Source organism: Rhinolophus sinicus, linkage group LG03 (genome assembly GCF_036562045.2).
Source record: "Rhinolophus sinicus isolate RSC01 linkage group LG03, ASM3656204v1, whole genome shotgun sequence".
Lineage (NCBI taxonomy): Eukaryota > Metazoa > Chordata > Mammalia > Chiroptera > Rhinolophidae > Rhinolophus > Rhinolophus sinicus.
In genome coordinates this window covers 154,700,900-154,716,421 of record NC_133753.1, presented here as the reverse complement: position 1 = coordinate 154,716,421, position 15,522 = coordinate 154,700,900, and the positions used below count along the sequence as shown (strand labels likewise).

The window sequence follows — 15,522 nt, the reverse complement described above, 5'->3', positions numbered from 1 at the left end:
CTCCTTGCAGCGGCGGGAAGGGGAAGAATGGGACAGCACAGACTGCAGGTGTTCTGCCCTTTACTTAATTTCCTTCTTTATTCTCGCACCGACCATGCAAGGCAGGCAGGCTTCATTGTTCTCACTTTATTCAAGAGGAGACCTGAGACTCCAGACCAGAAACTACTGACCCAACAGGTAGGGGGTAGAAGTGAGATTCAAATTTAAGACGGACTCTACAGTTTGTTCATTTCCCATTTTATCCCAGTGCCCTTGTTACGGTCGAAGGTACTTTAGTAGGAGTTTTAGGTTAATAATGGCTCTGTGCTTGGGTCGTGTGATAGGAGAGGATGGCAGGGCATGGCGCCTTACCACGCATTCAGAATAGCCCAGAATAACCTTGGAACCTATGTAAAAGCTGTGGAGCATCTGCCATTGCTAGAAACAGACGTGTACAGATGCTTGATGGTTCATTTGGTTGCTTCCTATTTTCTTTATTCCGTCAATTATTACAAATAGAAATATGTAGAGTTAGTCTGGACACCCTAAAATTACCCTGTTTTTTTTAAGGCTTTTATTTTGGAAAAATTCAAACATATACAAAAGTATAGAAAATACTTTAATGGACCCCAAGTATACATGACCAAGCTTCAATAATTTTTTTTACCCTTCATAAAAATCGCCTATTTTAGGGAAGGCAGGAGAAAATGAAGACTGAGGGCTCTGGAGATGGAATTTCTGGGTTGAAAGCTCGGCTCCACCAATGAGGAGCTGTGTGAAACTGGGTACGATATTTCATTGCATTAAAGCTTCCTTGCCAGCAAAACGGGGAGGTAATTGTACCTCTTTCATTAATTGAACTAATATATGTGAACTACTAAGTGCTCAGCCTATGGTGGCACTCAATATGTTAGCTATTGTTGTGATTATTTTTTATTTATTTTTTATTTTTAAGTCTATTTTTCCAGGACCCATCAGCTCCAAGTCAAGCAATTGTTTCAATCTAGTTGTGGAGGGCACAGTTCAGTGGCCCATGTGGGGATTGAACCGGCAACCTTGGTGTTATGAGCATTGCACTCTAACCACCTGAGCTAACAGGTTGCCCATGATGATTTTTTCAGTTTCTGAGAGCCTTGCATGCTTATAACTCTCTCCACACGCCACTCCTCCTCCTCAATATGTTTTACAGGCCAGGTATTTGTTTACACTTGGTGAACCTCTTCTGGAGTAACTTGAGTAAGGGGAAAAGACTGACTTTCTGGCCAGGCTTTTTATAGAGACAAAGAGATTGTTTATAGAGGAAAGGAGGGAAGGAATTTGGGATTGGAAGGTAAGTAAGTGGTAGAGATCTTGTTTCTGTGTGTGGTCTTAATGTACAGTCTAATTGAGCTTTTTCTTTGCAGCTGAATATAGTTTTTGAGTTGTAGGGATACACATGATGTACACTATGTACATCAGGAATGTTGGGTGTGTCTGCAGAGAAAACTGGAGACTTAAAATTACAGTGATGCCATTAAGAATTTAGTTCACAAATTTGGGTGTGTAACAGATATCTTACAACTTTATATTTAATAATAAAATTAAATCTGACTGTTCACATCCCTTTACTAATGTGAAATTATTGATTCTTGGGGAACAGCATGTACTGCCAGAACTTTTTTCCAAGTCAAGTTGTTGCCCCTCAATCTTAGTTGTGTAGGGTGCCGTTCAGCTTCAAGTTGTTGTTCTTTTAGTCTTAGTTGTGGAGGGCGCAGCTCAGCTCCAGGTCCAGTTGCCGTTGGTAGTTGCAGGGGGCACAGCCCACTATCCCTTGCGGGAGTCGAACCGGCAACCTTGTGGTTGAGAGGGTGCACTCCAACCAACTGAGCCATCCAGGAGCTCAGCAGCCCCTCAGCTCAAGGTGCTGTGTTGAATTTTAGTTGCAGGGGGCACTGCCCACCATCCCTTGAGGGAGTCGAGGAATTGAAACTGGCAACCTTGTGGTTGAGAGCCTGTGCTCCAACCAACTGAGCCATCCGGGAGGCAGCTCAGCTCAAGGTGCCGTGTTCAATTTTAGTTGCAGGGGCACTGCCCACCATCCCTTGTGGGACTCGAGGAATTGAACTGGCAACCTTGTGGTTGAGAACCCACTGGCCCATGTGGGAATCGAACCGGCAGCCTTTGGAGTTAGGAGCACGGAGCTCCAACCACCTGAGCCACCAGGCCGGCCCCAAAAATTATTGATTCTTTAACTACGAAATTGTGGTTAACCCTAGACTCTTATGTGGAGCAGAACATTTGGGGAAGGTCCTTGTGTCTTCAGTTTATACCATAATTTGCTGTCCAAAGCTATATGGTCCCGGCGGCAGTGGCTTCCAAGATTCCTGACACATCTTCAGCAGGGGTTTCTTTGTAGCGTTCTTGAGCTCTTTTAGGTTTATCTGAGGTTCTGTTCCTTCCCCAGAATACGGGAGGGAGCCCACAGAACCCACAGGCCTCTATCTTCTTCCCAGTCTTGGAGGAATCTCTTTTCTGTGCCTCAGCCTTGCCTTTCTACTCTCAAAAGCACTTGTCTCTTTTTCTCCCTCTGGTTGACCTAGTAATCTCCTCAGTCAATTCAGGACTTTATTCCTTTGACATTTTGTTATTAATGTAGCAGGATGTTCATTTTCTCTTTTCAAGAAGGAAGTTAAGCCTTTGTGTTTCCATGAGTCAGGGGATTTGTATTGCAGGTTCAAACACGGCCCACACTCTGTAGAGCCAACCTTGTCTCTGGCCAATTTTCCTCTATCATAGAGGCCTTCCCTAACCATCCTACCTAAAGTAAGCCAGTCTCCTATTAATCTGTCATATTACCCTTTATATTTCTTTTATGGCATTTAATGCATTCTTTTATTAATTATTTTTTAAATTAGTTTCAGGGTACAAAACAACGCAGTGATTAGACATTTACGGATTTTACAAAGTTATCCCCAACAAACCTACTACCCATGTAACACTGTACATAGCTATTACAATACCACTGACTATATTCCCTATGCTGTGCTTTATATCCCGTGACTATATATATATATATATATATATATATATATATATATATATTTAATTGTAGTTGGCATTCAATATTATTTTATATTAGTTTCATGTGTACATACAGTGCAGTGGTTAGGCATTTATATAATTTATGAAGTGATCCCCCCAATAAGTCTAGCACCCATCTGACTCTGTACACAGTAATGCATTCTTAAGTTATCTTGCTCATTTGTTTGTTGTATTTTTCTTCCCAACCAGAATGTCATTTATTGCTCTACTGATATTTCCTGAAGCAGATTAAGAATACTCACATTGGGGATGGCCGGTTAGCTTAGTTGGTTAGAGATTGGTGCTGATAACACCAAGGTTGCTGGTTTGATTCCCAGTTTGATCCCCGTGTGGGCCACTATGAGCTGCACCCTCCTTTAGAAAAAATACATTAATTTACAAAGTTTTAACTATAATACTTCTTGAACAGGTAATACATTCACAGTAAAAAAGTACACAAGCATATACAGTGAATGGTCTTCCTCCCATGACATGTTCCCCCAAAACCCAGTTCCCCTCCTAGGAGGTGACTATTATCAATTTCTTCACACCTGAATTTCTAATCTTTGTTCTACTCAATTTAGAATTTCTAAGCCCTGGGGATGTGCTGGTGAACAGACACTGCTCTGCAGGACCCTCTGAAAACAAAATCGGCCAGAGATTATAATAGTTCCTGTAAAATTTTGGGCTGAGGGATTGACTACTTCCTTCCCCTCTTTTCATCAACTCCTAAGGACCCCTGGAGAGGGGAGAGCACACGCCTTGCGTTGCTATTTCCGGTTCACAAGTAACCTAGACTCTGTAGTTTGACAGTTACCATGGCTACGGGCGGAGTGCGTCTTATGTAATTCCGAGGCGCTCGCTGATGACGCAATTAGTTCAGGCGCCTTCTGAGGGCGGGAGCAAGGTGTAGGGGAAACTTAGCTCTCAGTGTAGTAGCAGGGTCATGAAGAAGAGGCGGCGGCGGGAGGCAGGAGGAGGCGGCGGGGGCGTGAAACTGCGGTAGCTGCCTGCTGGCCTGGTTTGTGGCTTTGTGGGGAGGGCGTAGTTCCTAACCCCCTCCCCGGGCAGCAACCGGGGCTCGGGGCTGAGAGCGGCCTTGGGGCCGCCTCCCCGGGCCCCCTGGCTCCGCCATGTTCCGCAGGGCACGCCTTAGCGTGAAGCCGAATGTCAGGCCTGGTGTAGGCGCCAGGGGCTCCACCGCCTCCAATCCCCAGCGTGGACAAGAAGCTCCCAGGCCGCCGGAACCTGCAGCCGCCTCTGCCCCGAAGCCAGCGGAGCCCACAGATGAGCCCCCGGTGGATTTCGGAGGAGCGGAGCTCCAAGAAGAGGCTCCCAGGAGCAGGTAAATGCTTGAAGAGGGGAGCATCTTCATCTGCTCCGCCTCCACGGTCCTGTCAGGTGGAAGCTGAGCAGATGAACTTGACCGTTGGAGTAACTCCCTCGCTTGCACTAAGTGTTATAATTGAGGCCGGATGAACCCACTCCAAACTACAGTTTGTGCCTCTGACCACAGGGTGTGGCACATGTGGATGTTTTAATGATCTATAGATTCTCAAGGAGGGGACCCTGTCTTCAAGTGGTCGTGGGAGGAATCCAGGTGTAACTGTCTTGAAGTGAAGAATATCTGCATGTGATACTGTTCATTAGAGAATTTACAGGTTACTATCGTTTTCATTCTTCTGTAGTGCTTTGCAGGGATAAGTAGTTTAAAAATGTTTGAAACAGCTTTTTTTGGTTTTGTTTTTAAGGAGTGGGCAGCTCAGAGTGGCCCATGTGGGAATCGCGCCTGCAACCTTGGTGTTATTAGCACCATGCTCTAACCAGCTGAGCTAATTGGGCCCTTTTTTTGTTGTTTTTAAAGATTTTATTGGGGAAGGGGAACAGGACTTTATTGGGGAACAGTGTGTACTTCCAGGCCTTTTTTCCAAGTCAAGTTGTTGTCCTTTCAATCTCAGTTGTGGAGGGTGCTGTTCAGCTTCAAGTTGTTCTTTCAGTCCTAGTTGTGGAGGGCACAGCTCAGCTCCAGGTCCAGTTGCCTTTGCTAGTTGCCGGGAGTCGAACCGGCAACCTTGTGGTTGAGAGGATGCGCTCCAACCACCTGAGCCACCGGGCGGGCCTAATTGGACACTTCTTGACTTAACACCTCTTGTTTTCTTGACTTAACTGGCTTTCAGACCATTCCTGAAATTTGTATCCAATCTGAACTATATCTAATATATGGAATGACTGAGCGCTTTTTTGACTGAAGAGTTTGATCGCTGTAAAGGTGTGCTTGACAAAAGACAAATTATTGCTGCCTCAAACAGAATTTAGTTTGATTAATGTAACTAAATGTGTATCTTCAAATATTGCCATACCAGGATTTCAGAGGCTTGAAGTTTTACATGTTTTGGTTTGACTGATCCCAGGTTGATAAAATGAAATGCCAGTAATTTAGATCACTTTAGGGGAATGGCAATATGGATTAGAAATTTTAAATTATATATATACATTATAAAGTTAAAGTTTAAAGAAACAACTCTTAGTTATCTAGTGATTCAAATTAGGCTAATCAAGCTTTGTTTTTGTCAGTTTTTTTTTTTTCTTTTTTGAGGGACCTGGCATGAGCATAAAATTATGTGCTCTAATGTGCTTAGGGACTTGAATTTTGTAAAATGATTAACAGTTTTCATTAGAATTTACATGTCTGTTAAGATTTACTACAAATTTTTATTGCAAGCTCTGTCTCAATTAACATGTATCTCAAGTCATTGATTTTTTAAATAATGAGACTTTACAGTTTTGGATTTTTACCCGACTAGTTTTTAAAATTAGAGTATTTAAAAGAAGATCCATGATGTCCTTTTTTTCTTTCTGAATTACAACAGTGATGAAAAGACTGATGGTGAGAATGATGTTGAAGAATCCGGTAAATCTTCCTCTACTGTTTCACAGAGGAGAAAACGGATACCAAGTATTCCTACCCTGGTTAAGCCTAGTGTCAGTGTTCCTTCAGAACCTCATCCCTTATCTACAGTTAATCAAGAAACCTCACAGCCAAACCCCATTCCAACTGAAGAGAAACAGCCATGCTCAGACAGGTACCGAATATATAAAGCCCAGAAACTGAGAGAAATGTTAAAAGAAGAATTAAGAAAAGAGAAGGTAAGAGAGAAAAATTCGAATTTTAACTGTTGCCTGTTAGATTTCTGTTGTTATGTCAGTCAGGCATCATTTGGAGGAAAAATAAGCATGTGTAGCATTTTTATGGGGGAATAAAACCAAATAACATCCCTCATGTTAGTAGAGTATCCCCTTTTATTAACAAAATGGTTAAGAAGCGCTATGGATTTACGCTATTTTTTTCCATGATACTAATTTTTATGTATTTCATCTATATTTTTTATTGTTTTTGGTGAAGGCCTAAATAGAAGTTTCTCTTTCACACACACACATACACACACACAAACACACAAGCATATTTATAAAATAAGCTTTCAATCAGATTTTTTTGTGAGGGTGTCCAAGTGACATGAGTTATATTCGTTTGGTTTAAGACAGATATAGTTGACTGAAAATGAATTGGTACTATTTTCTAAATTGACAATATGGAAAATTATTGGAGATGTCATCAAAATGGCGGCATGAGGTGAGCCTCTGTAAATCTCCCCTGGAATTTACAACTAATCGAACAACAATAACTCCACAAAGGACTCCCTGCACAGCAGACAGGCAAGACGAAGAGGCCCACTACTGAAATCACCTAAAGGTGCGGGAATCGCGTGAGCGGGGGAAGGAGGAAGGGGAGAAGTGCGGAGACGGAGCCGCTTGGGCGCAGGACGCAGACCTAGCTCAGTGCTCCGAGCTCGCTGCTTCCCAGAACTACCGCAGCTGCGGGAGAGGGAAGAACTCGGACTGCTAGGGCTCTGCTCATGGCCCACAGGGCTGAGGGGCAGCATATAACACGGCTGAACCCAACGCTCACGGGAGAGACCTCGGAGAAAAGACTGAGGGAAGAAGGCTGAAAACGGTGGTTTAAGCCCTCACTGCCAAGCAGAGAATGGAAGCCTTAGGCACTGAGACTAGCCGCCCCCTCCCTACCCTCCCAGAGCTCACCCCGCCCCCACCTGCCCAGTGCTAGAAACAGAACAGTAGCAGTGTCAGAGCAAAAGAACAAAATATTTGCTGTTCTGAGAACTGTGGACCACAGACACAAATTCGCAGCCCAACTAGTTCTGGCAAAGGGGAGGGAGCTGTGGAAGCAGGACCAGCTGTGGTGGTGGTCGCCGCCATTGCTCTGGGCCACCTCTCACAACTCACCCCGCCCCTGCCCCACCTATCTGGGCGGATCCCTGCAGGAGTAAACAGAACTGCTGAAACATACGGGCTCTGAATCTGGTGCAGGAAGAGCTTTGGAACTTCAAAAGCTCTCCGCATACCCACCTGGACAGTGTGCCCTGTGACCCAGGCGAACTATTAACAGAGGAGAAGCCCGTCTCCCAGGGAATCCCACCATTGTGTGAGAAGCTGGAATAGTGCAGAGAAAATATAGCACTACTGTGTGTGTGTGTGTGTGTGTGTGTGTGTGTGTGTGTGTGTGAGAGAGAGAGAGAGAGAGAAAAAGGCTGCAGTCGGAGAGAAAATAAAACATTCTACCAACAAGTACTGGAAAACGAAAGACCTCTTCCTATCAACCTGTTGCAGAAGCCACTCCTGTAGATGTCTAGGAAGAGAAATAATAAATCAATAATTGCCACGAATAACCAAGGCAACAAGACAGTTCAGAAAGAAAGTGAAAAGTCTCCAGAAAAGGAACTTAAAGATATGGAAATATGTGACTTAAATGACAGAGAATTCAAGATTGCAGTTCTTAAAAAACTCAACGAGATGCAAGAAAACACAGACAATATGGAAAATTGCAAATGGGAAAAATTTGCATGTTTGCATAGAGTCCATGTTCTTTTTAATCTTGAAAATTATTTTTCTGAGAGTATTATGTAACAATAGTGAAGCATGCAAGCTTTGGTGTTAGATACTTAAAGTTTGAATCATCGGTTACTGACTGTTACTTTAGGCATTTTAATCTTTCTATGTCTATTTCCTCATGTTTAAAATAGAACTAATGATAGTATCTACCTCATTGGAGGTTTGTGAAGATTCAATGAGTTAATACATGCAAAACTATTTAGACTAGTGTCTGGCAAATAATAAGAGCCCAACAAATGTCAGCTCTTATTATTAATTATAGAATTATTTTAATTAAGAGGAAGACACTTAGCTTGGTGCTTTATACTTGTTATTTAATTCTCTCTGTGTGAAGTAGATATTACTATTTTATACATTAGAAAACAAGCTCAAACAGGTTATTTCTTTTGTCAAATATCAGTGGAGGATAAGGGATTTGAATCCATATCCTCTAAAATCTAGGCTTCTAAAAGTGTTCTGTTGTGTAGAATCTGATTAATTAGGTTTATTTTGGGCAATTGAAAATTAAACATTTGCTTCAAGAATTTTATAAAATACAGAGAATTCCAGTTCACTGCAGGGTAAACAAGCTATGCATTTATAAATTTTTGGTAAACTATTGTAGATAAAAGGCATCAGTAAGCATGCTTTTAAACATTGGGCTTTTATCAAGTCCCAGTCACTTTAGTTTTTAAAATTGCTTAATGTGCTATAACTCTTTAATACTCAGTTTATAAAATATTTCCTAAAATTAGGCATAATTGTGGTAGGAGTGATATTAAGCACTTGCAGTGATTGCAACACTTGGCTGTATACTTGAATATAGTACATTTGAAATTCTGTATTTATAAAATAAAAGTGGATTTTTTATTGTGTGTGTGTGTGTGTGTGTGTGTGTATCTAGAAGCAATGGAAAAACAAATATGCCGTAAATGAAAGTCAGAGGCCACCAGATCGTTCAAAAATGACTATGAGAGACTTCATATATTACCTTCCAGATAAGAATCCAATGATGTAAGTAAACTTTATTTTTGTTTTATTTTGTTTCAGTATGTAATGATTTAAGTATAATTTTTAGAGTACAGTGTCATGTTTTCCAAAAACATGTTGACAAAATTTATAGCACATCTGATGTCCTTTTAAATAGAATTTGACAACAAAAATTAGTGATATTTCAAGTAACTGCATTCTTGGAATGGTAAGGCCCTTCACCTCTGAGATTAAAAATAAGTTTCCTTTGTTATATCACTAAGATATAGTAAAATTAACTAAGCTTTATCATGATTGCAATTTCTATTTCTTGCATACTATATGTAACCTGACTGAAAGGTGTGATCTACTTTTTATGCCTTGTCTCTTAATTAAAGACAGTGGCATTTGATTAACAAATCCAAGAACAAAGTTTCTTTGATCAAAGTTAGCCTGGGGAAGCAGAGGGTTTATGATAAATCTCTTCAGTGTTGTGTTGTTGATGGTTTAGCCAGTGGATGTAGGAGTAGTGGCATATTTTCAGTATAGATTTTTTCAGGTTCACTAGGTCTTTGGCCTAGTTGAGGGAAGGGCCAGAAACCTAGGTTTTGAGTGTTTGACGAGCCACTAGGTTGTTTCATGCCTTGGGACTGGGAGCCTCCCTTCACTGAGGAATCAGAGGGTAAGAGAGTTCCCCACTTTGGGCCAAACAAATTATTTATACTTGATGACAAAAATTTTTGACTGAAAAATTGTCTGTTAAGACACACTATCTTGTTGAGACACATTACTATCAATACTAATGTTACGGTATATCATTTAAAAAATGCAAATTAAAATGATTTCCTTCTTGCCTACAGATAGAATTGGCAAGATGTAAATTATTAAAAAGTATTCTGTTGTTTGTGTTTAATAGTTCTTCACTGGAGCAAGAAAAGAAAACTGAAAAATCATTGACACCAGTCCAGACAAGAGTGTAAGCATCTTATCTTACTCTGTTTTGAATATATTCTGGTATGTGTACATTTAAAAAAAAAAGAAATCAAATGATACTTCCTGTTGTAGTCAAATTACATGGGATAGGAATTTTTAAATAGAATCACTAACAAGAATAAAAGTTCCTGCCTGATTTAAATCAATAAGAAAGCCTCAAGCTATTTGTGTATTACATACATAAATGGCTAATGTTATGATTTTTAAAATTTATTTTTATTTTGTTTAGTTTCAGGTGTACAAAACAATGTAATAGTTAGACATTTGCACCCCTCAAAAAGTGATAACCCCCCCCAATCTACTACCCCTCTGACATTGAATATAGCTGTTAGAATTCCATTGACTGTATTCCCTGTGTTGTACCCACATCCCGTGACTATTTGTATGTGTATGTGTGTGTGTGCGTGTGTGTGTACACACACATGTATGTGTGTGTGTGTGTGTGTGTGTGTATATATGTTTAATTATAGTTGACATTCGACTTCAGCTTCAGGCGTATAGCGCAGTGGTCAGGCATCTGCATGTGGTCTCCCTAATAAGTCCAGTGCCCATCTGGCACCCTACATAATCTTTATAACATTATTGATTATATTCCCCAAACTGTCTTTCATATCCTTGTGGAACTATTGTGACTACTGATTTGTACTTTCTAATCCCTTTACCTTCTCTCCCATCCCCACCTCGTCCCATCTAGCAACCGTCACTTGTTTTTTTCTGTATATCTCTGAGTCTATTTTTTGTTCGCTCATTTGTTATATTCTTTAGATTCTACATATAAGTGAGATCATATGGTATTTGTCTTTCTCCATCTCGCTTAGTTCACTTAGCATGATATTTTCTAGGTCCATCCATGTCGTGGCAAATGGTAAGATTTTATTCTTCTTTATGGCTGAGTAATACTCCATTGTATAAATGTACCACAGTTTCTTTATCCAATCATCTATTGATGGGCATTTTGTTTGCTTCAATATCTTGGCTATTGTGAATAGCGCTGCAGTAAACATAGGGGTGCATATATTTTTTAAATTAGTGTTTTGGATTTCTTTGGATAGATACCCACGAGTGGAATTGCTGGGTCATAAAGTAGTTCCATTTTCAATTTTTTGAGGTACCTCCATGCTTATTTCCCTAGTGGCTGCACCAATCTGCAATCCCACCAACACTGCACGAGGGTTCCCTTTTCTCCACATCCTCGCCAGCTCTTGTTTTTTTGTTGGTTTATTGATGATAGCCATTCTGAGTGGGGCAAGGTGGTATCTCATTGTGGTTTTCATTTGCATTTCTCTCTTTAGTGATGTTGAGCATTTTTTCATATGTCTGTTGGCCATATGTATGTCCTCTTTAGAAAAATGTTTCTTTGTGTCCTCTGCCCATTTTGTAATTGGGTTATTTGTTTTTTTGGTGTAGAGTTGTATGAGTTTTTTATAAATTTTGGACATTAACCCTTTATCTGATGTATCATTGGCAAATGTCTTCTCCCGTTCAGTAGGATGCTTTTTTGTTTTATTTATGGTTTCCTTTCTGTGAAAAAAAAACTTTTTAGTTTGATGTAATCCCACATGTTTATTTTTCCTTTTGCTTCCTTTGTCTAAGGGGATATATCAATAAAAATATTACTAAGGGTAATGTCTACAAATTTACTTCCTATATTTTCTTCTAGGAGTTTTGTGGTTTCAGATCTTACATTTAAGTCTTTAGCCGATTTTGAATTTATTCTTGTATATGGTGTAAGAAGGCAGTTCAGCTTCATTTTTTTGCATGTCTGTCCAATTTTCCCAGTACCATTTATTAAACAGACTGTCTTTACCCTAATGTAAATTCTTGCTTTCATTGTCTTAGATTAAATGACCATATAGGCATGGATTTATTTCTGGGCTCTCTATTCTGTTCCATTCATCTATGTGTCTGTTTTTATGCCAGTACCATACTGTTTTGATTACTATCACCTTGTAGTATATGATTTGATGTCAGGTAGCATGATAACCTCCCACTTTGTTTTTATTTCTCAAGATTGTTGTGGTTATTCAGGGTCTTTTATGGTTCCATATCAATTTTAGGATTATATGTTCTAGTTCTGTCAAAAATGTCATTGGTAATTTGATAGGGATTGCATTGACTCTATATATTGCCTTAGGAAGTATGGACATTTTAACTATATTAATTCTTTCTATCCATGAGCATGGTATGTTTCCATTTATTTGTATGTTCTTTAATTTCTCTCTTCAATGTCTTACAGTTTTTTAAGTGCATGTGTTTTAATTCCTTGGTTAAATTTATTCCTAAGTATTTTATTGTTTTTGAAGCAATTGTAAATGGGATTGTTTTCTTAATTTCTCCTTCTGATTGTTTGTTATGGTGTATACAAATGCAACTGATTTCTGAATATTAATTTTGTATCTTGCTACTTTTCTAAATTCATTTATCAGCTCTGATAGTTTTTTGGTGGAGTCTTCGGGATTCTCTGTATACAGTACCATGTCATATGTGTATAATGACAGTTTTATTTCTCCTTTCCAACTTGGATGCCTTTTATTTCTTTTTCTTGTCTGATTGCTGTGGCTAGAAATTCCAGAACTATATTGAATAAAAGTGGTGAAAGTGGGCAACCTTGTCTTGTTCCTGATCTTAAAGCTAAAATGCTTTTAGCTTTTCCCCATTGAGTATGATGTTAAGTGTGGGTTTATTATATATGGCCTTTATTATGTTGAGATATGATCCCTCTGTTACCACTTTGCTCAGAGTTTTTATCATAAATGGATGCTGGATTTCGTCAGATGCTTTTTCTGCATCTGTTGATATGACCATATGATTTCTATTTTTCATTTTGCTAATGTGGTATATCATGTTAACTGACTTGCAGGTATTGCACCAACATTGCATACCAGGAATGAATCCCACTTGGTTGTGGTGTATAATCTTTTTAAATTATTGCTGAATTAGGTTTGCTAATATTTTGTTGAGGATCATATGCTTTTAAATTAAAGCTTTTAGAATTTAAAGAGGTTTTGTTTTGCTTTAGAATAATAATATATTCACATGGTACAAAATTCAAAAGTAACAAGTATACTGTGAAGTCTTCCAACTCTGTTTTTCTGCCATCTTGTTCCTCTCCCTGGAAGCAACAAATGTTACCAATTTTTTGAAATATCATTCTATGTTTATTTAAGCAAGCATGTATATAGTATTTTTATTTTTCCTTTCCATTTTTCTCTCTTTCCCTTTCCCCTTTGTTTTGTTTTTAGTGTTTTTTTGTTGTTGTTGTTGTTGTTTTAGCATCCCGTGTGTGCTGTCCAGCAGTAGGTACAGTTTTGGTGTCACTAGAGAGTCTCATTTTTTGTACAAGCTCCTGTTGCCTTGTCATGTTAGTTTACTCCAAAAAAGCCCTCCAAGAGACCTCTTAGGAAGTTATGGTAGCCTTATAATTCAAGGTGAGGGATTGTGGAAAATTAGCAGACATATTGGGATTTTGTGGTTGTTAGGTGCTTCAGGGCTTATTAAGTAATGATTACTGTTTTGCTTAGACTCCATATTGTTTTAAAACTGTACTGTCAAGCTACAAATCTGTTATGGTTTTATAGATTTATAAGTTATGTTTGCTTCAGTAAAACCTTAAGGGGGACAATGTAATTAATTGGAAAGTATATGGAATTTGGAGTCATTACTTGGAAAACTGTGTTTGGCTTCTTGATCTACCCTTACTGTTGTGTTATCTAGAGCAAAAGGTACTTATCTTCTCCAAGCCTCAAAAGAGTATGAAAATACTCATCCCCAAGGATTGTTTTGAAGAGTTAATAAAATGATCTAGAAACTGTTGCTATATAAATGTAATGGTTATTTTTGTTAATTCTGTAATACCTGGATGGTTTACTCTCATACTCTGTTGAGATAGAAAAGATGAGCATTTATTTCTCTTTATCTTCAAAGAGAGTAAAGAATTCTTATTAAATGCTACCAGATAAAATTTGAGAAAATCTTATAACTATGTCCTTAACAACCTAAGTATTTTCAATTAGGTTATAGGGAAAGTTGGGAATATCTACAAAGTTGAATTTGCAATAATTTATTTTAGAAGTTCATACTAGTAGTTGGAGACACTTTTTCTCACGGATATATGAATTAATCTGTCTTTGGTAGGCAAGAAGATAAGAGTACTCCTGATGCTGAAGATAATGAAGAAGTAGAAGAAGAAATGGATGAAGGGCCATTGCTGGTTCCCCGAGTGAAAGTGGCAGAAGATGGTTCTATAATTTTGGATGAAGAAAGGTAAGTTAAAAAAAAAAAGCGAGAGAGATTGTGGTTTCATGAGAACTAAATTGCTTTGTCTAATGAGAGAGATTGAGTTTCTGTACCTGTCATGGTAACTTAGTCTCTAACATTTATATTTGCATAATGGATATCGTAAATAGAATTGTGTGCTGTATTCAATTTTAATTTTTAGCAATTTTTGTAATTCTGCATTTTGTATAAGAAGATTTTGTATGTTTTTGTATGTGGGCACTGCTGACTTGATCCATTAACCTACTAACATTGTTTAACCAAGTTTACTGGTAATTGGAAGGAGCTATTGAGCTAATCACATGCTGTCTTCTACTGAGGATAGATTTCAAATACTGATTCAGTCTTGAAGTCAATATTCAAATTTTCATATTATTAACAAATACCATATTTTGGTGTATGGTGGTAACTAATGCAACTGTAATGAAACAGATTTAACATTTCCTGGCTTTTGTTATGGTGAGGTTTAATTCTCTTTTTGGTTCAATTTCTCAGTTAAAATGTTTCATTTCTCAAATTTGGTATTGTGGAATTTAGTTGTTTGTCCAAAGTGTATTTTTAAAAGAAGATAATTTGTTAAGTAAATAAGAAAGAGGGATGGAAAGTCTTCTGAGAGTTTTAATTTGTAAAAAAGTCAGAACACAAATTCTATGTTCTGTAAATGTAATATTATTAGTAATGTAATGTTGTCAGTAAATGTAATATTGTCAGTAATAGTTTTTGTACATTGTTTTGTGATGATGATTTTACTGGTCATTAAATAGTTAAAGGCATACTTAACTGCTTTGTGTGCAGGAATGTAAAACATAAATATAAAATGTTTTTATTTCTCAATATCTCTTGAGTCTAGCATAAAATAATATATATTAAATATAGGAGGCATGCAGAAGTCAGTAAAATAAATAATTTTTTAGGTTGCCCAAAGATAGTTTCTAAATTTTATATTGCTTTTAAGGATTAAAAAAAAGTTGACTCCCTGGCAATCACAATTTAAGTGAAAATGAGTGGATTCTTAGAAAATGTATGACATTGCTATGGTAAATTTCAAAATATTACTATTAAAATATCATTTACTATTTGTTTCTTTGTTTTTAGTGTGGACTTACTAAAAAATGTGTTTCTTTCAGTTTAACTGTAGAAGTTTTAAGGACAAAAGGTCCCTGTGTTGTTGAGGAAAATGACCCCATATTTGAGCGTGGTTCTACAACTACATATTCCAGTTTTAGGAAAAACTATTACTCTAAACCATGGTCAAATAAAGGTAATTAATTTTCATTTTAAATTGTGTAGGTCATTTAT

General features: G+C 38.2%; 1 protein-coding gene across 4 annotated transcripts in view; it reads left to right on the top strand.

The window, feature by feature from the left end:
• Window positions 1–3,822: 3,822 nt before the first annotated feature.
• BDP1 (BDP1 general transcription factor IIIB subunit) overlaps window positions 3,823–15,522 on the top strand; it is a 78,566-nt gene continuing 66,866 nt past the window's right edge. For 2 of the 4 annotated variants that reach the window (XR_012495098.1, XM_019728085.2), the window contains exons 1-6: window positions 3,825–4,384; window positions 5,910–6,186; window positions 8,891–9,000; window positions 9,872–9,931; window positions 14,083–14,211; window positions 15,351–15,484. Coding sequence is in view for 3 of the 4 variants with exons in the window: in XM_019728085.2 (XP_019583644.2) it covers window positions 4,173–4,384; window positions 5,910–6,186; window positions 8,891–9,000; window positions 9,872–9,931; window positions 14,083–14,211; window positions 15,351–15,484 (922 nt within the window). In the remaining variant the exon portion in view is untranslated. Of the gene's footprint in view, window positions 4,385–5,909; window positions 6,187–8,890; window positions 9,001–9,871; window positions 9,932–14,082; window positions 14,212–15,350; window positions 15,485–15,522 lie in introns of all 4 variants that reach the window. The other 2 variants (XM_074328854.1, XM_074328853.1) reach the window with 2 other exon arrangements.